At 43.2% G+C, this 22,163-nt stretch overlaps 1 protein-coding gene across 4 annotated transcripts in view; it reads right to left on the bottom strand.

Moving 5' to 3' along the window:
• Nucleotides 1-329: 329 nt before the first annotated feature.
• LOC109034296 (uncharacterized) overlaps nt 330-22,163 on the bottom strand; it is a 230,654-nt gene continuing 208,820 nt past the window's right edge. For all 4 annotated transcript variants that reach the window (XM_072299408.1, XM_072299410.1, XM_072299409.1 and 1 more), the window contains 6 exons: nt 20,858-21,728; nt 19,694-19,989; nt 17,206-17,580; nt 9,931-10,416; nt 8,342-8,720; nt 330-820 (listed from right to left, as the gene is read on the bottom strand). In XM_072299408.1, the coding sequence (XP_072155509.1) occupies nt 420-820; nt 8,342-8,720; nt 9,931-10,416; nt 17,206-17,580; nt 19,694-19,989; nt 20,858-21,728 (2,808 nt within the window). In that variant the 3' untranslated portion in view covers nt 330-419. The remainder of the gene's footprint in view (nt 821-8,341; nt 8,721-9,930; nt 10,417-17,205; nt 17,581-19,693; nt 19,990-20,857; nt 21,729-22,163) is intronic.

Below are 22,163 nucleotides of genomic sequence, written 5' to 3'. Positions count from 1 at the left end.
ATCCGCGATTCCGACTATCCGCGATCTCGATACCGCGGTTCTCACTTATCTCGCGAATCTCGATTATTCCGCGAATCTTGAATATCCGCGAATCTTGAATATCCGCGAATCTCGAATATCCGCGATATCTCCCGAATCACCGAGGATACATCTACTTCACTGGCTAATTGGACGTATTTATGCTAAAAGGAACTATATGCATAAGGTTTGCGTGCAAAATAGTTCCTTGTAGCATAAACGGACTACATTTTGCTATTTTGAACTAAACATTCTGGCCCGGTATAAAAACAACGTATGCGCATAGTGACACTAATGCACATACGTGTTTTTCAAACGGGCTAGAATTTATAGTTCCAAATTGCAAAATGCAGTCCAAATATATCCAATTATCTCGAAGGCTAAACTCCTGAGACTTGCATTTAATTCTGGTTCTTGGCCTTTTTCCGGGCGTTGTACTTGCGGAAGTTGTCCTGGATCTTGACGGCGGCCTCCCGCTTCTCCTCGAGCTGCTTGCGGGTGAGGTACCCGCGGATGTGGGCCTGGATCTTGGTGGCGTTGGCCTCGTTGACGTCCGGGTCCTCCTCGCCCTCGGCCGGGGCCGGCTCCGACGTCTTCTTGGGTTCCGTCATGGGTTCCGTCTGCGTCGAGTCGAGGGACTCGGTCTCCGTCCGGGAGTCGCCCTCGTTGAGCTCCTTGCGCGTCTTGTAGCCGCGGAACACCGACTGGATCTTGATCGCCGCGTCCACCAGCTCCGCCTCGCTCGCGCCCTTCTTCGGCTCGCTCTCCGAGCTCTCGTCGCCGTCCGCGTCCTCCTCCAACACTGTAATCAGAGAATTCAAAATTATAAACCACGTAGTTCGGGAAAGAAAAAGGGGTTATTAAAAAGTGTCTTCGTCGAAACAGCACTGGAAAAAAAACACACTGGATCCAGAGTCCAGACTCTTAAAAACATCGACAAGAAAAAGTACTCTTGATTCAATCAGAATCTAGCTTAAATCAAGAACCAAGCCTCTTAATTTAAGCGGATTTCGTTTTGATTCAAGCAAAAATCCGATTGAATCAAGAGTATTTTTTCTTGTCAATGTTTTCAAGAGTCTGGACTCTAGATCCAATGTGGTTTTTTTTCAGTGAGGGCCGGATTTACCTATTTGCCGCGCATATGGGTGGCCTGTATTTTGCCGCCTCCTTTCTATTCGTTTTAGGAACACTGGAAAAAAAAACACATTGGATCTAGAGTCCCGACTCTTGAAAACATTGACAAGAAAAAATACTCTTGATTCAATCGGATTTTTGCTTGAATCAAAACGAACTAATCCGCTTAAATTTAGAGGCTTGGTTCTTGATTTGAGCTAGATTCTGATTGAATCAAGAGTCCTTTTTCATGTCGATGTTTTTAAGAGTCTGGACTCTAGATCCAATGTTTTTTTTTTTTTTTCCTTAGTGAAGGATCAATAAGGACTATCAAATGGACGAGCCAGAGGGTGAAGGGTGCATGAGTGGCGTTTACTCATATTGGGCGCATTCTTTTATGTGCATTTAGATAAACCAAACGAGGCCGGTGTTGCTATCATGTGAGAGGCGCCATCGATACGGCGATACGGCGCGGCGGGGAACCATAAAGGCTGAGCCTCGGACCTTCAAAGGGGGCGAGGGAGAGGTTTTATTTATAAAGGAAGTAGGAGAGGAGAGAGAAGAATAGATTAAAGGGAGAAAGAAAGATTGAATTTATGTTTTATTTTTGAAAGGTAAATTTGCGAATCCTGTCACCTGATTTTTTTCAGATCTCTCAGAAAGCTCCACTTCACGTTCAAACTTGAGGCTTCAAAAGGCTCGTTGATGCTTTTACGAACCCTATCACCAGCCAGAGATGCAATTTGGGGTAATCGATGAACCCATCTGAAGCCTCCAGTTAGAAAATGGGGGAGAGCCAATACAGTAAAAAAAAATTCCGAGCACAACGGCTAGTTGTTTTCTTCGGACAAAAATTTTGGAGTGTCACGGTTAGGCGCATTTCAGCAGAAAGACCCCAATTTATTGGCTTATTTTAGAAAGTGCGTAACAATTTCTGAATCCAAATCGGTGCTTTTATAGAACTGAATCCAATTAAGAGGCCGCAGTGCTGTTAACATGCAAAGAGACATTTTTGAAACAACTTTTGAACAAATAGATTATTTTGAGTGGAGCTCTTGAAGGATTACCCATTGAAAATGTAAAACTGGAATTTCTGACTAAATTTTCAACCCTAATTTTGAAATGACAATAATTCCAACAAACTGTACAAAAACTTCAAAATCATAAAGTAAAAACTGCTGACGCTGTAAGTTTGAATGATCGCGTCAAACAGTGCGACCGGCGCGGAGCTGGCGCAGAACGCACAGTAGCGCCTTACAAGTCTGCAGGATACTTCATGCATTGCGCGTATACCACGGTGCGCGCTTCAGTCGTTGAATAGTAATGTTTACTTGGTGTCGAACCTACTCCGGTGTGCACCACTTCCGAATAGTGCGCGTCGCGTTCTTATCATCCTAGGATCACAGGTGTAGAGATTTTGCAATCGTGAATATTTTCCGGTGAAAATATAATTTACGAGTGGACATTTTACAAGTTGGGACATTTCCGAATCCAAATCGGTGCTTTAATAAAACTGAATCCAAGTAAGGGGCCGCAGGGACATTTTTGAAACAACCGAGAAATAGATCATTTTGAGTAGAGCTCTTGAAGGATTACCCATTGAAAATATAAAACTGGAAGTTCTGACTAAATCAACCCTAATTTTTAGTAAGAAATGTGTTTGCAAGGCGGAAGTTTCTCCGTAGCTTCTCATTTGAAACCTGTTTTTTTATATAAAAAGGCATCCAATAACACGTTCAAGCTCACAAAATACTTCGATTCGGATACTTGTTTCTTTTTTCCTCATTTTACCTAAAAATCAAAGTATCAAATCAATGTACAACATCCCATACGAACAGAAGCCTGAAAATTGCCCAGTAGCTACAAAATTCGACGGTGTAAGTCGGCAATCACATAACTCGTTTGCGGTGTCTGAAAATCTCCTCTGCTATGTTATTTTTTTAAAAGAGAACAAATTGACATCGTACCTTGAAGTTTTTCCAGAATTTTCTCCGCACAGAGAAGAAAAATCACGGCAGTTTCAAATTATTGCCGTTGAGTAGTTTTCCGTTTAAAAAATAAAGTATGGCAGGAAGTCTGCGACGTCGCAAACCGAGTTATATGATTGCCGACTTACACCGTCGAAATGTCATACAAATTAAAACCTTGTTTATTTCCTTTCATTTTTTTCGCGACGCGACGCTCTCATGCTGATCTGAAACGAAGGAGTCTCGTTTTCCAGAGGCTCTTCACGGCCTGTTGTTTCCTATGTTGACCTTAAACGAATGAAACAAGGGAAGACGACACCGGGACGCATTTGGTCCGTCAAGCACGGAGAACAGGGTCGAGGTGTAAAAAATTAGATTTCCCGGTCTCCCGTGGGAGGTTTGTCACGCTTACGTGGTACCCGTGAAAATTTGATAAGGGTGGGCGACAAAATGATAGGATGGAAAAATAGGGATGGGGATGGAAACGGGCGTTTTAAAACTCTCCTCTTGTTTTATTTACTTTCTTCCTGTACTCGTGCTCCAGCCCTGCTATTCTTTTAAAAATGGTAACCCTCTTTTGTTGTGTTTGGTTGCAATTTTATTTGAAAAGGAAGTTGCAAAACAGTTCGAATGAAATTTCGCAGGATTGTAATGGAGATATTGCATGTTTGAGGTATTTGCGATTTGACTATCGATTCATATGTAAAAGTTCGCGAGAAACACGATGGTGCCACTGGTTTTCTCTGAAATCAACTCCCAAGCTCAAAAAAAGCTCTCAAGTTGAGGCCAAAATGGAGGGGATATCCCACGCTATCCTGCTAGTCCCCCTCTACATCAAGACAAACTCTCCATAAAAAGGTAGGGAGGAAATACATTAGCAGTGTTGCCGTGTTTTCAATTTTAGAGTCCCAAAATAAGGTGGCAGCCCTGTCAATGTACTTGCTCGCTATCTTTTCATGGAGAGTTTGTCTTGATGTAGAGGTGGACTCTCAGGATAGCGTGGGATATCCCCTCCATTTTGGCCTCAACTTGAGAGCTTTTTTTGAGCTTGGGAGTTGATTTCAGAGAAAACCAGTGGCACCATCGTGTTTTTCTGGAACTTTTACGTAAGAATCAATAGTCAAATCGCAAATCCCGCACACATACGAAATCTCCATTCCGCTAGTTAATATCGACATGGAATTGTTCTTGGTTATTTTTTGCAAAAAAAAGGAGAGCAAAATCAGTCCAAATACTTTAAAATTGTTTTCTTCGTCGCATTATATTTCCTTTTTTAATGTGATATCGGTCATAACACTCGCGGGCAGTACGGGGAGCGGCTGCAAAACAATTCGAATGAAATTTCGCAGAATTGCAATTCCGCTTTCCGACTCGGCTTCGTTTTCCGGTGATGAACGGGAGAGCAAATTGGAGAACACGCCAGTGGAGAGAACTGAATTCAGCTGAAAATTACGCGGAATCATTTCTCGCAATTATTCGCGCGCAATTCCGTTAAAATGCTGCCTGAACTTAGCGGGAGATCCCGAATAAAATGTTCCCGCGCTGAAAGGAGTCGTTTCAACCCCAGGCCCCTCCTCCTACCCGTTCCACTATCTCAGTCGCTTATTTTACAAATCACAGCTCATTCTCTACGCCGAATGACCCACGACTAGCTTTTCCGATTGGCTTAAAAACACTCCGCGCTCGAATTTCCGGAGGAAGAATTTTACCGCCAGATTGTAGAGCGATTTTTTTTTTTCAGCACAAAGAATAATTTTCTGCGCTAACTTGCTGTTTTGTGTAGCTGTGCGAGTACATAGGGATCCCTGCGAGTTCAATAACTGGGTACTTTTTTATCTTCACCGAAAAAAAGTGAAGTTGATTTAACACTTGGGAAGTAAAAAAAGTGTGCAAGGACGTATAAAATGCTGAACTACCCTCCACAGCAGTTAGTTTTACATCTTGGCATGGCTAAAGTAACTGCTGTAGCGGGTAATTCAGCATTTTATAAATTCTCGCACACTTGTTTTACATCCAGAATGTTAAAGCATTTTCACTTTTTTTTCAGTGTATGACTATAAAATGCTGAATTACCCTCCATAGCAGTTAGTTTTACATCTTGGCATTGCTAAAGTAACTGCTGTAGCGGGTAATTCAGCATTTCATAAATTCTCGCACACTTGTTTTACATCCAGAATGTTAAAGCATTTTCACTTTTTTTTCAGTGTTTAGCTACAGGAACAGGAGATGTCTCCTGCGACCATTTCACAGTCGCCACTCAAACTACATGTTCACAGAAATGTTAGGAAAACTTAACGCTTGATCCGAAGGGCAGCAAAACGGTTGTTTTTGTTGTTGTTTTTTCAACAAATGTTACTCTTCCATATGTATAATATATAATATACAACAAGCTCACCCTTATGGGCGAAAAGAATCTGCCCGAAAAACGCTTAGTGTTTTTCAGGTACGACGGATCAAAGTTTTCTTGGTGCAGAGAAGGAAAAATTAACACGAATGATATTTGGTTGCGCTTTTGACATTAAAATGTATAGAAATTTGCAACGTTTGGGATCCACTGGTTAATGTGTTCTTAGAATCCATCAAATTGTGCTTACTAACAAAAAGAATAAAATCTGCTGCGGCTGAGGGCTCCATTAATTGAAACGTTGGGGCGCTGATTAAAGTTCGTGGGGCAGATTTCAGCTCAAGTTGCCATAATTAAGAGCCTTATAACTCCTGACGAGACGGGAAGGCGGGGGAGGGCTCGGGTCGGTCGAAACTTTTTTTCTTCTTAAATTATGCATAACTTTTCAACTAGTCAGAGGAACCGAGCAGTTTTGACGCACGACTCATCAGTGGAACGGATCCAAGAAATCATCACGCATAATTTCTCCTGGCAAGTTCGTCTCTACTGTCGTGCTAAGGAAAAACGCTGTATGAACATTCGAGAGTTGCAAAATTTCCTTCACTAAAATTTTGATGTTTGAGGTTTATGAGTATTGTTCCTTGAAATTTTCAGGAGCTTCGGGTGAAATTGCGAACAAAATTATCAGAAAAAATTGGGAGAAAAATATCCATAAGTTTACCGGGAAATCCGTGTTTTATCAAGGGAAATTTGGCAATGCCAGGAGGTTCATGCGGCGTTTTTCCTTAGCACGGCAGCCCACGACTTGCGTCACGATCCATTTGTCCGAAGCTAAATAGATCAAATACTTGTTAACGAATCTGTTCATCTCCGGATGTACCTATTGTTAACATTAACCATTTGGTTTTGAGAGGTAATGAAAGGTTCAAGCGGTAGAAGGCAATTCATAATCGACGGTTGCGGCGAATTAGTGTCCGAACTCTAACTTTACCCTGAAATGTCGGAAAAAGTTAGCGGTAAGTCAGTCGTTAGGAGGAGTCTACAATGTTCCACTCCTTGATTTCTACACGAGTTGCTTTTCCTTCGTCTGGTCGCGTGTAAGCTTCCTTGCAGCTTGACCAATCTTCCTAACCAAACTTCATTTTGCAATTGGAACGCACAATTTCTAGCTCAGATTAGGAACAAAGTATGTACCGTTACTTTCCTTAAGCACACAAGTGTTTTTACAAGAAATTGTAGTTATACGAATAGCAAAATGTAGTCCAAATTATCACGGCATTACATTGCTGAGCAACGAAGGAGTCTACACGTCAAAGTCGCTTCACTATCATGCTTCTATTTAGAATTATTTCGTAAATGAGGAAAAGAAAATTAGTTGATTTATATGTCATGTTTTATCATTTGAAATGACAATAATTTCAACAAACTGTACAAAAACTTCAAAATCATAAGTTGAAAACCGCTGACGCTGCAAGTTTGAATGATCGCGTCAAACAATGCGACCGGCGCGGCACGGGGCTGGCGCAGAACGCACAGTAGCGCCTTACAAGACCGCAGGATACTTCGTGCATTGCGCGTACCGCACGGTGCTGGCCCGACGCATAGTAGCGCCTTACAAGTCTGCAGGATACTTCAGGCATTGCGCGTATACCTCGGCACCACGGTGCGCGCTTCAGTCGTTGAACAGTAAAATTTACTTAGTGTCGAACCTTCTCCGGTGCACACCACTTCCGAATAGTGCGCACCGCGAGCTTTTCATCCTATGATCACAGGTGTAGAGATTTTGCAATCCTGAATATTTTCCGGTGAAAATATAATTTACGAGTGGACATCGGAAAACATCGAACTAAGCTGACTTATTTTTTTTAACGCAGATGAGGCAAAATTTCCAGGAAGATATATTCATGCTACCACATTCACACAAAAACGAACTCTGGCAATCTAACATAACTTTGGCAATTTTTGCAAAATGACCTAGGCACGCCTACGGCTAACATAAAAAAATTATGGGTGGAGGGGGGGGGGGGAGTCCATTGCGGCACTGCGATAGGCCCATCTGTTGACTATTTTCCGGGCCTCTTCGTGAAGCCCGTGCACCTATGCTGAACTATGCTTGTGCTGAACTCCGGAAAACGAGGATCCGATTCACAAGAGGTCAAAGCCTGGCCACACGTTCAAAAAGAAGCTTCAAAGTGGTGGCTGTTCCGTCAAGTGTTGCGCATCGATGCGGTAATCGATGACAACACTTGGTTAAACAGCCACCACTTTGAAGCTTCACTTTGAACAAGTGTTCAGCCCTATACGGATTCACTGGATGGGATTTACACGATCAATTCGATGGTAGGCGAAAAGTGGCTTTTATTGTGGTAGATGACAAAAAAACTTTGGCTGTCGAATCCGTGCTTACGGGCTGCAGAGACGTACCGTCCGCGTTCCAGGCTCAGAGGCCGAAAGTTCCGGGCACAGCACCCGGAGCAATTGAAGCTACGGCTTCAGCACCCGGAACTCTCGACCTCCGAGCCCGGAACGAATGGTATGTCTGCAGCCCTTAACTCCTTACTTTCTCGCTACCCTAGAGTAGAGGAAGTATTGACATCCTGCAAGGGGAAGGGGGGGGGGAGTTGAAATTTCATCATTTCTGGACGTTTTAAGGTCCTAGGAGTCAAAATAACCATACTTGAGAAAATGTGTGTCCGTCCGTCAGGCGTCCCCCAAATCTGTCTACAACGATATCTCAGAATCTATTGGTTCGATTTCATTCAAAATTTGCACAGAACACCATATTTATGGTCTCCTTATGCACGTCCAACGATTTTGGGGTACGCTAAAATTTGGGGGGCTAGGGGCGAAGGTCCATTTTTTTTTCCAGTAAATTATTATGAAAAATGTTGGTACTGACCGCTGTGGAGGACTGGCGGCGACAGGGCGAGGACGTCATGGTACTCGCCGGTGTGCTTGGGGGTGGGTGGCTCCTCGCTGGCGGCGGAGTGGGTGCGCGGGGAGGCGGCGGTGGCGGGGGAGGCGGAGGCCGGGGTGACGCTGCTGCTCGTGGTGGGCTGCTGGACGGCGTCGCCGCGCTTGAGCCGCTGCCGCGTCTTGTAGCCCCGGTAGCCGGACTGGATCCGCGCCGCCGCCTTCTCCTCCGCCTCGGAGCCCACGAACCACTGGTCCCGGTCGTCGGCGCACTCCGACATCGTGCTCCGCATCGGCGCCCGCCCCCGGCTCCCGCTCGAAGGGTTGATCCGCGAGTCCAGGGACATCCGCTTCCCCACCATGTACTGAAACACACATCATCAGGCTTAGAGAGAACGTGCAATTTGACGACATTTTTCAATAAGAAACTGTTATTTCTGGCTGAGACATGACAGCAGCCATCTGCATGAATGTGGGGAAGGAAGAGGGGGAACAGACAGAGAAAAAGGAAGATGAATAAGGGGAGAGGAGGGGAGAAGAGAAGAGAGAAAGACAGGAATGAAGAGTAATGTAAGGTCAGGAAGAAAGCCCGGCTCAAAGGAAGAAAAAACGCCTTCAATTGAGAGTGATACTGCGCAACACACGGCAGCTTGAGTAATTGTATCATTCCATTACTTACTATATTCAGATAATTAAATTCTGAATTCAATGAGGGGGATGAAGAGGACGGAAAGAGGGAGCGAAAGGGGGAGAGAAAGGAGAACAGAGAAAGGGGGAGAGAAAGGAGAACAGAGAAAGGGGTAGAGGAGAAGAGGAAGAAGAAGGAAAAGGGAGGAGGATGGTTAAGACGGTGGTTCTTTCTTGAGGGAGAAAATGATGGACTGACTATAGGGTCTCTCCTAGGCGGATCAAGGAGGGGGGCGTAGGTTTGCCCGAAAAAAGGGTAGAAGAAAAAGGGAACAACGAAAGAAAGAAGGGACGGAGGAAAGAAGAAGGAAGGACGCTTAGATTTGTAATTATGATGTGTATATGATTATTTTATAATAACGAAATTGACTGAAACTGCATATTAGATACTTTAAAATCTTAAAAATTTTCTGGACTCCCTTGCGTCTCCCCCCCCCTTCCCCCGTTAGAAGTGTCTGGATCCACCTATGGGGTCTCTCGTGGGTTGCTGTTAGTTAGTCTATTACTTACAGGTGTCGTTAGGTGGCACTTGTTTACATTCCGTTCACCTGCGATCGCAATAATGCGATTGTCCAATAGGGATCTAGAATTGACTGCGGCCCTATATCGTAAGTGTACGAGGTACAATCATCGATCCTTATTGGACGTCTGCATCGCGGCCGCTTGCATACGGAATGTAACCAAGTGCCAATTTGGTTGACGACACCTATACCTCCTTTGCCCATTGTAATCACCCGCTTTCAGTTACACGTTCTCTCCATTTTCCCTTCGCCTTCTTTGTCCTATACTTTGTCTATACTGATTTAACCAGAATTTTCTGAACTGCATTTTACGTGTCTAACTTTCTTCCTTCATTATTTTCGTATCATACACTGAGGCCATGCATACCTTTTCATCCGGGGAGAAGGGATGCCGCTGGATCTCGGTCTCCTCGACGGAGAGGGCCTTCTTGATCTGGTTCGGCTCGCCGGTCGAGAGATCCGAGTCGTCCATGGAGGGGGCCGTCGTCGAGGAGGTGTTCTTGAGGTGCTTCCGCGTGAGGTAGCCCCGGATCCCGGCCTGGATCTTGGTCGCCGCGCTCGACAGCGAGGAGTCGATCTCCGAGGAGGACTCGTTCATGGAGGCGGCCGAGAGCCCCGAGAGCCGCGTCTCCGCGATGATGGTGTTGCGTCGCACCATCTGGTCCCGGATCTCCGGCGTCACCACGTACTCGTCCAGCTCGGCCAGGTCCTCCGGGAGCGGCAGGTCGTCGAACTCCGGCGGTTGAGGCAGGTCCTCCTCGGAGATCGTGTCGCCCTCCGAGCCCAGGAGCTCCATGTCCGGAGGCGGCAGTTCGTCTTCGTCGACCACTGTTGACTCAGTCCGGGGGTTCTCCTGAAAATATTGCAATCCATATCAGTTAAGGACATGATTTCTTCAATTCTTAAAAAATCTAATTTCTGTTGCCGTAGGGATTTAAATTCCCTGACATTTCTCTGATTCCCCAAACACACTTTGGTCAAATTCCCTGACAATTGAGGGTATGCCAGACGGTTAAAAAGGCATAATTAGAAATATTTTTTGGGCAAAATTTGTTGGTCAAAATGTCAAACCCATCAAGAAAGCAAATAAAGGTAACTGAACAATTTTTCCCTGGAATTTTCGCCATTTTCCCTGGCAGTTCCAGGTTTGCTATGACTTTTTAAAGGTATTTGGATTGTAGCCGAGTGCTAGAATTAATATAAAATTTTCTTTAAAAAACTTACATTTTATTAACAAACTTAGACCGAAGCTTTTCGAAGCAAACGCTTCATCGTCAGACTTTCGAAGCAAACTTCGAAACCAAAGCTTTCGAAGCAAACTTCACAATAAAATGTAAGTTTTTTAAAGAAAATTTTACATTATTTCTAGCACTCGGCTACACTCCAAATGCCAATATATTTAGTGCTACTACCTTTCAGACATTGTATTACAATGTTCGCTGATTTTGACTTTTTAAAATTCCCTGACATTTCCCGGTTTCCCTGACTCTGGCAACCCTGGAAACGGGAGAAAGTAATATCTCGAAAAAATCCAAAGATATCTTGGGAAAATCTCAGAAATTAACAAACGCGACACGGAAATCCCCGCGCCTCCTTCTGTTTAAAAATCTCAAGGGTTGAAAATTCGCGGGCGTCGCTTTTCCGATTCCTTCGGTGGTTGATCCATTTTCTCGTCGCCGCCCGCGCTTGGAGCATAGCTCGGCGAATAAACAGCATTCCCGAAGCCAATTATCGTAGAACACGGAGCTTTGAGTGGGATCACGGCTTCTCCGAACGGTTCGCCCGTCGCACAGTGGATCGAGTCAATTAGAGAGGTCGGACATGAAATTTTTGACTAAAACTGGAAATTTTGGTGTTTATTTCGTCACATTTTACATTTCAAGGGGTGCTTTAAGAAGAAAAATTCACAAGAAAACCAATGGAACCACCTTCAGGACCTCAAAGTTTTGTACATACAGAGTTGTAAGCGTTTAAAGTTTCCAAATTTTGTCCGACTTTTCTCATTGATTCGATCCACTGTGCGTCGAACAGCGAGAACACTGGAAAAACCGGGGGACGGCGGATTATGATGAGGATTCTTATTCAATGTCTCGGCAGAAATACAGTGGCGTGGCGTGAATTGCGATAAATCGATTGTTGCAATTTAAAGCTATGGTGAAGAATCGATTATTTAGGTGCTCGCTGCGAACACCTTGTTTATCGATCCTTTTCCATAGGTTTATATGGCATAACGATCGATAAATCGCAATTCACGCCACGCCACTGCAGAAATCCTCCCACGCCAACTTGTAGCGATCGGCCCGCTTCATTCTAATTTCTGCCGACCATGTTGCTCGAGGAGCAGATTATCCGATTTCCGGAAGGAACATTGTCAAGTTCCTTGTCCCGGGGGACAATGAGAGCGCTGGAGATACAGTCCCCCGGATTATGCTCTTAGAGCGGATGATATTTTTTTTAAAAAAGTAACGGAGGAACAAAAAATTATGAGATCAAAAGAGGGAGAATCAAAGAAAGAGACTCCGAGGAAAGGATGCCCGGCTTAGGCTGGCAAGCAAAAGGCAATCGGGCGCGACGGCCTTTTTCGGCGCACTTCTGGAGGTCTGATCAGTGATCATACGAGATATCTCCTTCCGTTCTTGTTACAACTACATTGCATGCAGGCGCGGAGCACTGCATATCCACAATTTTGAAGGGGTTACGTTAAAATTGGCTTATGATCACCGATCAGTAGTATAGGTATTGATAATGATCGCCAACGCTAACGACGTGCACGAAACCGAAAATTCAATTTCAATATAATTGATTTTTGCATTGGCTTCTCAACTGAATATGCTTCCTCAAGATAATTTTCAAGTAGTTTTTTTCTTCTTTTGGACCTCTTTCTTAAATTTTTTAAATCGAACCGTAACTGTCCATAGGCAAAATAGACCGATCAGGAAAGATTAAAAATAAATTCGTGGGTACCATTGCATTGTAATGAGTTTTACAAGCTCTTTGTCATGAAAAACACCAAAAAATTGCCATGAAAAACGACACCGAAAAATAATTAAAATGTTTCTTTTAAAACCAATTAATTTTCTGAATTACAATTTGAATTTTTTATTCGATATAATATTTGGAGCTTAAAATTGTTGGAATAAAACGCGATTTTACGCTCTATATTGACATAAGAATGAACTTATCCCCCTGGAACCCAAACCGCAACCTGATCCATTTACTCTGATTATGATGCTATTGAGAGATCATTCCGTGAGGAACTCAAATCAGGGTTGCTACAGAATTTAGACGGTTAAATTCCCTGACATTTTCCTGACACATTTTGGCGAAATTCCGGACAACTGAAAAAATTCCGGATTGTTAAAATGACAGTTAGAAACAGTTTTCAGGCAAAAGTTGTTGTTCGAAACGTCAAATCCATTCGAGAAAGCAAATAAAGGTGACTTAATGATTTTTCCCAGACATTTTCGTCATTTCTCCTGACATTTCCAGATTTTCCCTGACTTTTCAAAATTCCCTGACATTTCCCGGTATTCCCTGACTGTTCCAACCCTGTCAAATACCGAATTTTTTATTCAACTTGACAAAAATCCCTCTTTCGAAAAAAGGCTTCCGAGTATAAAATACAGGCGCTTTTCTGCGGGCGGTCACAAATGAATAATATACCACAGATTAAAGGACTAAAATACGAATAAAGCTTCTGCATTTATCAATTAATACCTTCCTCCTCGTTGTCCTTTCGTCTTTTTCAAGGAAGAAGAGTTTAGGGTTGATTTCCAGGCAGGCGATTTCGTAGAATATGGCAATATTGATCAAACACCGCAGGACCTACACCTACCCTTGACGCCTACCGGAAGTGCGTGAACCCACGAGTTTTACAGACTTTGTTTAGAAGAGAATTAATAGCGTCTAATAATTTAACTTCCTCGTTCTCTACCCGAGGTTGCCACGTTTCGCTTTCAATTTTATCGATTCCAATGGAGATGTTGCATTTGTGAGGGATTTGCGATTTGACTGCTGTTTCTTATGTAAAAGTTCGCAAGAAACACGATGGTGCCACTGGTTTTCTCTGAAATCAACTCCCAAGCTCAAAAAAAGCTCTCAAAGTGAGGCCAAAATGGAGGGGATATCCCGCCCTACCCTGAGAGTCCACCTCTACATCAAAACAACTCTCCATGCAAAGATAGGGAGCAAATACATTAGCAGTGATGCCGTGTTTTCAGTTTCAGAGTCCCCAAATAAAGAGGCAACCCTGCTAATGTATTTGCTCCCTATCTTTGCATGGAGAGTTTATTTTGATGTAGAGGTGGACTCTCAGGGTAGGGTGGGATATCCCCTCCATTTTAGCCTCACTTTGAGAGCTTTTTTTGAGCTTGGGAGATGATTTCAGAGAAAACCAGTGGCACCATCGTGTTTCTCGCGAACTTTTACATAAGAAACAACAGTAAATCGCAAATCCCTCACACATGCAACATCTCCATTAGAAAAGAAAAGAATAAAGTAAAAATAGTTGATCGTTAACAGGATCCACTGGCGTGATTCTCATACCCCGATCCGTTTCCCCCCTCTCCTCCCTCCCTCTCCTCTCCTCCCCTCCCTCTCCTCTCCTCCCCTCCCTCTCCTCCCCTCCCTCTCCTCCCCTCCCTCTCCTCCCTCCCTCTTCTGCCTTTCCCTTCCACCTGTAACTGCAATGTATGTTCTTTTTTTTTGAAAAGATGTGAAGTTGTACTGCAAATCAAATCATGTTTGAGGAACTTTCGGGCCAATATCCCACAAATTCGGAGCCAAAGTGTTTTTTGAGTTGCAAACACGCGACGGAAAATCAATATTTGTCATAGCTGAACAGCTGTCTCCAGTAATTTCGAAAACGCTTTTAGACAAAGAAAAGTTTTATAGATATTAAGTATTTTGTGAACATAAATTCAGTGTAAGCTTAAAAAATAAATATACACGATAACAGAATTCTAACTTTACTGGACGCCACGCCATACCCATATAATCAGGCTTTGATGCCCAAAAGTATCATACGAGCTAAAAAGAATAAATGACAATTTCGTAGAATTATACTGCAAAATTTTATTCAATACACCTGAGGTTTTTCGGCATACAGTGCCATCTCCAGACGCATAACGAACCTTCACCAAGGAAACTACAGATACTTGACAAGGAAGTACAACTAAAAGCAAATAATCCATTAACGGGAGCAACATGATGGTTTTAAATAGGGAATCAGTGGCGTGGCGTGCTTTGCGATATATCGATTGTTATGCCATTTAAACCTATGGAAAAGGATCGATGAACAGGGTGTTCGCAGCAAACACCTTATCAATCGATTCTTTACCATAGGTTTAAATGGCATAACAATCGATTTATCGCAATTCACGCCACGCCACTGTAGGGAATAATCTAAATAAACTACCATGCACATGCAAATCAACAAGCGATAAGGAATGAAGCGATAAAAGAGAAAGAGATACAATTTTGCAGTATAATGGTACGAAATATGTATTTTTCCTCTTAAACCTAGTTTCATAAAACTGCTGCCCTTACCGGGATTCAAATCATAGCCTGCATGAACATGCAGCTGGCAGAACGACAATGTTTTTTAGAGTGGAGAGCTCCTCAATGGAGAGCTCCTCAATGAGTCGTTAATGCAAACATACCATGCGACGAAAAGGATGGAGTTAATTTCGATGAATCTTTACAAATACATATTGTGGTGAAGCCAGTATGTTTTTCCTCTCGCTCTCTTTTCGTTACGATTCACTGCATCTGACATAGAAAATCACTTGCTCCTGACATGAGGTTTGTTGTGGATTCGATAAAGTTTTCCACGGAGGGAGAGGCGAGATTTCGGGTGGTGATTTCGAGCGACACTTTTCACCTGTCATGTAAATGTCTACTGCGAGTTCTGAGGCTCTTTGCCTAAGTGCCGTGTCGGCCGGAGGAGAGGGAGGGGTGTGTTATTCTTTCCTGAATATCCACAGTTACTGTGGATCTTGTCACCACACCGCAAAAATGTGTGATCTATTTATTCAATTATTCTTTTTAGGGAGAAAAGAAAGTGCAAGTGCCCATACTAAATCTCAGAGAGCTAGACAAACAAGACGATTTCTATTTTCTGACGGAGCGTTGGAGATTTTCTTTAGTAAATGATCTACTTTTACGCTAACGATATGAGGAGGAAAACAAAAATTTAGGAATTAGAACGATGCATGCTCAGTTTTAAATATTAAATCTACATATTATGAATTGAATATCAAAGAAATTGGATTGCTCAAGTGTTCACATTCATCAAATTTTTATTCAACAAATCCTCAATGCAAACGGACCAAAATCCGACGATATAGAACAGATGTATGTTCCTTTGGAGCAATTTTAAGTGCTTTGGAGTACTATTGTCAACCATAGGCGACTAATAAACTTTAGATCACAAGAGAGGATTCCAATCTAAATCTTTTGAGCAATCAACATTCAAAAATTACTCCTACATCTTAGAGGAGATTTCTTTTCAAATATTCTTTGGAGAGCCGATGTTGAGGCTTTGCAATGCTTTTCAAATTGTGAAACTTCATGCTTCATTTGCAACTAAACGATAAGGTCCTCCTGGGACTTTCATCACAGAAATCTACCGTTTTTTCACCTATTTTCCCATACAAATGAGTAACGAGGTACTTATTCAAATCTGAGCCGCGCTGTGTGCATGCATGTTACTGCATATGGTTCTACCTGCCGTGCTAAAAAAGAACACCGTATGAACCTTCGCTCGGACATTGCTAAATTTCCGTTGATAAAAGAAGAATTTTCCATAAAAAATAATCATAACTTCGTCGCTCTTCTTACATAAAGGCGTTTCTGTGTTTCCACATGGGCCGCGGAAAGCATAGAATTATACGGAGAACAGGAATCTCGTGGAATTGAGATACGCCCTTCCGTTAGAGGAGCGACGTTCCCTCAAAACTTAATGGTTTATTAGGTTAAATTTGGCAACATCCGAAGTTTCCTCTTTGCACAGCAACATGCGAATTTGCACGCTTTTTCTTCGTTTCATTTGAGCACTTTCATTATTTGTCATTTGAACTGATTTCACGGTATTTTTACGGGAACTAGTATAAAAATGGATTTAAGATTGAGAAAATGCACCACCTAGAGACGTCATCTGGCGGTATTTCAATGTATACATTTTTAATACATGCTTTTTGGCAGTTTTATTTTTTTTATTAGATAATTTTGTTCATTTATTGAACAGTAATTGAAGGGCCATTCAATAATTGAGGGGCTTGGAAGACAAGGCGCATTATTGCAATTTTTGAAAAAATTGAGATATTAACGATTCCGAGTAAAACTAGCCTTAATGCGTATTCCGCATATAATTCACTCCAAAATTCCAAATTTCAGACATCAAAAAGTCAGTTTAAACTTCCTTCCTGCCATAAGGATCAATGAAATTTCGAAACTTCGAAGAAAAAGCAAAATCTGCACTTATGCGCCACGTCCTCCGGACTCCTCAATTGTTTAACTTATAAACCGGGGGATCCTGGTGATCAATTTATTATTACTCCGTAGTTTTCAATTAAATACGGAGGTCATCAACTTGCAGACGCACCTGCAAATTCTCCACGTGTAAAATGAACGTGGGACTCACCTGTTTTTTGTGAGCTTTTCGGACTTGGTAGCCCCGAAACGAGGCCTGAATCGTGGTTGCGGCGGAGGCGAGCTTCTCATCGATCGGGGCGTGGATGCTGGACTCGATGATCTGGGTGTCGTCGGAGAAGGATATGCTCGGGTTGTTGGTGGAGGTCCCGTTCTCGGAGATCTCGTTCGAGTCGGACTCGGCCTCCTCGGCGGCCTTCTCCGCGAGGAGCTGGGCTGCCCGGTCGGCCGCCTCCTCGCAGATCTCCGCGATCTCACCCTTGATCGTCTCTATCACACTGTCCGAGAGCCCCTTCGGGTCCGGACTCAGGTCCCCGTCCGAGAAACTCGAGCCGCTCTTGTCCACCGGCGAGAGCTCCTCTGCCACCTGCAAGTCAAAGTAGGTACGTCACATTATACGGAGTACATTTTACAATAAGGAACCACTAGCTCTGGCCCTTCCATAAAATCATCTTTCTGCGTAAGGAAACCAACCCTGGTAAAAATTGGCGATAGGAGCTGCGTTTCAAAATACCATAGGAGTTCTTATAGCTGACTGAATAAGGCGATAGAAAATCATACAGCTGGCTGTAGAAAGTGGGAAAAATCATACGGCCGGGCTACACGAAGCTATAAGAAATTATACAGCCGGGCTATAGTTCCTATCGCCGGGCTTTACACTTTATCGCCTGGCTGTTGCTTTTTCGCCATCGGCTATAAAAGGCCATAAGAAATTGTGTAGAAATTCGTGTGATTTGCAAATCCTTAAGTTTATACGAAATCACCTTAATATTTACAAAACGCACATTATATTTTCTTTTACTACATATTTTTTTCATCAATTAAAATGAGAATAATCCATACAGAGTGTGCAAACATTTCAAAGTCATGAGTTGAAAAACGCTGCCTCCACGAGATTAAACATTAGAGCCTAACACAAAGCGGAGCGGCGGCGCACTGACGCCTACAAACCTAACAGGGATACTTCACGCATTGCGCAATGCGTGAAGTATCCCTGTTAGGTTTGTAGGCGCCAATGCGCGTTTCGCGCTGGCTGCCCGCCCGCCGGGCCGCAGCGTACCACGGCGCTTGAAGCAACTACTTCACACCAGAGGTATGGCACAGCATCATACGAAATTAAAAGAGCTCCAACATATATTAGGAATGGCAGGCATCCTTCAAAAGTACGGGGCTTTTCTCGCAAAATAAGTCAAGATACTACGGCCCAAAAAGAGAACGGTAGTCCAAAAAATCACTAAGTCCTAGCATCCGTAATTAGTAACGTTTAGCATACACTTTATCGCCAGGCTGTTGCTTAATCGCCAGCGGCTATAAAAGGCTATAAGAAATTGTGTTGCCGGCTATAGAAGCTATTGGAAATCTTACAGCCGGCTGTAGGTCTATGGTATTTTGGAACACAGATTCTACTGCCAAGGGATTCTACTACCAAGGAATGGCATACGTATTGTTCCTAAAATGAGCCAGAAATAGTGGTTCCTTATGGCAAAATGTAGTTCATATGTCACGTGTAGTATGGATCGAGTTTAGCAGAGTTGAGCCCTTTCTTCTTTTGGAGAGCGAGGAGTTGGTTTCGTTGTAAAATGTTGAGGATCATGGTATACATTGCAAAATTTTAAGCTTCATGAAAATATAGTATGCTATGTGTTCTCGTAGAGGCGTCATTTCACCAAAACCTTAGGGGGGGGGGGGGGGGGGGAGTATCCTGACATGACCCCTAGCGTGATACCTGAGTAAAGAAATTATCCCTCTCCCGTTTCACGTGGCAACGGGAGCTCCTCTCGTCGGTATTTTTCACAGCATATGATTGAATAAAAATTAATGAAAAATTAAAACATAATCAAGTTTACAGCAATTTGATCAATTTTTCGCGTTTTTCATCTAGGTATTCTGAAACGCAGGGGTAAGGGGGGGTGCAACTGAGATGAAAGAGATGCCACTCAGATATTTTGAAAAATTACCATGCGATGACCTTAAAGTATAGACGTCTGAATGTATCACTCTTAAAAGAATTATTATTTCAATTGTTATTCTGGAATGTATGGATACAGCTCTAATTCTCTCCTCGCGCGTAGGGTTAAATTTCATGACAAGGTGGTAAAAGAGTGCTGATCCACATCATTTTGTGGGGAAAGCAAGGCCAGAAAATTCACAAATTATAGTTTGAGTGAAAAATTGGTAATTTCGTATTAGAGCCCATGATTTTTTACTCTACTTGAAATTCTTGGACTCTCTGGCCTTGCTTTCCCCGAAAAGTATAGTGTGGACCGAGCACTATTTTACCAACTTGTTACATACACTTTGGACCACATTGTTTAGTGATTTATTCTTGTTAAATTTCATAGTTTGGTCTTTGGAATCGATTTTCTTGGGAAAATTAACAAGAGGAAGAAAGAAAATCGAGCAAACCAAATCATCTCATCCTTATAAAAATTTTCAACACGAAAAAAATCTTGAGCACGATTTATTTATAATTGTCTTACCTTAAGTTCTAGTTCAGAGCCTATCGTACTAAGACGAGGGCAGAAAGTGGGGGCTTCCGCTCCCTCGCCGAAGTTGACGTTGAGAAGTGCGTCCTCGAAGGATGACGTCATCGACGTCTTGAGTTTGGTCTCGGCCAGCGGTGGGCGATAGGAGTCTACACTATTGGCTTTGGCGAAATTTACACTAGTTACAATGTCCTTGGCGAGTCCGTTCTGGTTGACCGTCTCGGCCTTGGCGCAGATTTCGTTTACGAGGTCTTCCGCTTTTAACTTGACGCGCTCAATATATTCGTTGCCTGGAGGAAAATGAAATTGTAAAAATACATAAAATAATTTAAAATTACAGATAAAATGTAGGAGGAATAAAACAGAGGGGGGAAATGAACTGAGAAAACTTCATGAACTGAGAAAATTTTTAAGTCAGGAGAATATAGCCCAACCAAATTAAATGATTTAAAAATGTAAAAGTATTGATTCGGCTAAAATTAAAAACGCCGAAAGTGCGGCCTATATACTGCAAAAAACCCTGCCTAGGTATTTCTGAGAAATGGTTTTTTTAAAGTTTTAATTCGCACGGAAAAAGGGAACAAAAATCGGTATCGAAAATTTCGCTCTCGTGGTTAGTTCCCTCCTCCCATGGTCAGTCAAATTTCAATCAATTTGAACGTTATTGCAGATTTTCTTTGGAAAATGCAACATATTGAGAAAACTTGGAGTGAAATCTGCAGAAAATTTCACACCGGAGCCTATTTCACCTTCGCAGAAAAATTTGATGATAAACCTATGAGGCCTTATATGTAACAATGGCGGATGTGAAAAATTATCTCTTAGAAACACGCTTAAAAAACTGTTTTGTTCACACAAAAATTTAATGTGTTTGGCTCTGGCATAATGTACAGATCTAGAATCACATCGAAGATCACATCTCAAGTATTTTCTCAAAATTTTCTCAAAATGTCAAAACAGCATTTTGATTGCGTTTCGAAGAGGTGATTTTTCTTATCCGGTATTGTTACAGATACGTCCTCATATACGAGGAGTGCAATCCGCCCCAAACTCACATCACTCGTGTTTCCTGGGGGAAAATGAGCTTCGGAATGAAGTTCACTCCGGATTTCACTCCGAGATTCAACGGTACACCCGATAAATTCCCTAGACTCTTACCTAGATCCTTGGTTAAATTATTGTCTTCCCGCCAGACGTCAACCCCGTTGACGTAGTCTTTGGTCAGCTCGAGAACGGTGGTCGGCATCTCGTCCTCGGAGATCCCCCGCACGAGCGAAGACAGCCTCTGGTTCACGGCTTCCGTCACCTCCTTCTCCGGGTTGAGCACCTCGCTGAAGTTTAGCTTCGTGCCGAGAGAGTGCGTTACCGACTCCGACGAGTCCTCGTTCTCGATCAGGTTGTACTCGTTCGTATGCGTCTCCGTCTTCTCGTCGATCGAGATGGACGTGTCGCTCACGTCCTTCTCCGTCTTCGACTCCTTCTGCATCGTGACGTCCGAGTCGGCCGTCGACGGCGAGCTCGACTTCTCCTCCAGCTCCAGCTGCTGGATGACCAGCGGTGAAGAGGTCTCTTCACTCACCTCGTGCTCCAGCAGGTTCGCCGCCTCGCTCTCGCTTCGCGGTTCCGTGTCCGTGACGTCGGATTCGTCCACGGCCACGTTGTCGCTCGAGTCGCTCGTCACCGTCAGTTCTGGCACCCTCGAACATACCGGCGCGTCTTTTACCTCCGAGGTAATCGTTACTTCCTTCTCCGTAACGTCCGTTACGCTGTCTTTGGCTTCTGAGATCGTCACGTCCGATGCGCTGTCTTTGACTTCTGAGATCGTGACGTCTGGGGTGTCTTTCGCTTCGGGGGCGCTGATCGTCACGTCGGGGGAATCCGGAGTCACGTCCGTGACGCTGGTTGTTTCGGGCTGCGGAGGGATGGTTTTCTGGTTGATTCCGCCGTTGGAAATGTTATTGCTATCTGAGATTGCTTTTTCGCTGAATATCCGCTTGGGTTCTTGCGTGTACTCTATGAGCTTTTCGACCTGGAATGGAGGAAAACAAGTCTTAGCTTTTCAGAGGGGGAGAGAGGAAGAGAGAGAGAGGGAGAGAGCGGTATTGGGTAGAGAGGAAGCAGATAGTCTATGGTACGTGTGAACTTAAAATCGCGAAAAATATAAATCTTAGCTGATCCTAATTTCCAGATACCGCAATTTGGAATTCTCATAGTGAATGCAAGTTTTCTACTGATTTTGATCCGCTTTATATTTTTTTGTCCATTGTATTAGTGTTGTTTGGTTCAAGTTTTTATTTTTGTTCGATTCATACCGATCGAATACATACCCTCTCGTTACATGTAGACTGCCTATCATACTCTTTTTTTTAACTGAACAATGCGCCTTCTACTGCGTCTGCAGCAATTGTTGCTACGAGTATGTTGTGCGTGCTGATTTCAGCTCATTACATACTTGACTCTGTGA

Source organism: Bemisia tabaci, chromosome 4 (assembly GCF_918797505.1).
Source record: "Bemisia tabaci chromosome 4, PGI_BMITA_v3".
In the NCBI taxonomy this organism is placed as follows: domain Eukaryota; kingdom Metazoa; phylum Arthropoda; class Insecta; order Hemiptera; family Aleyrodidae; genus Bemisia; species Bemisia tabaci.
The sequence above is the reverse complement of the archived record's forward strand: the minus strand, read 5'-3'. Positions and strand labels throughout refer to the sequence as shown.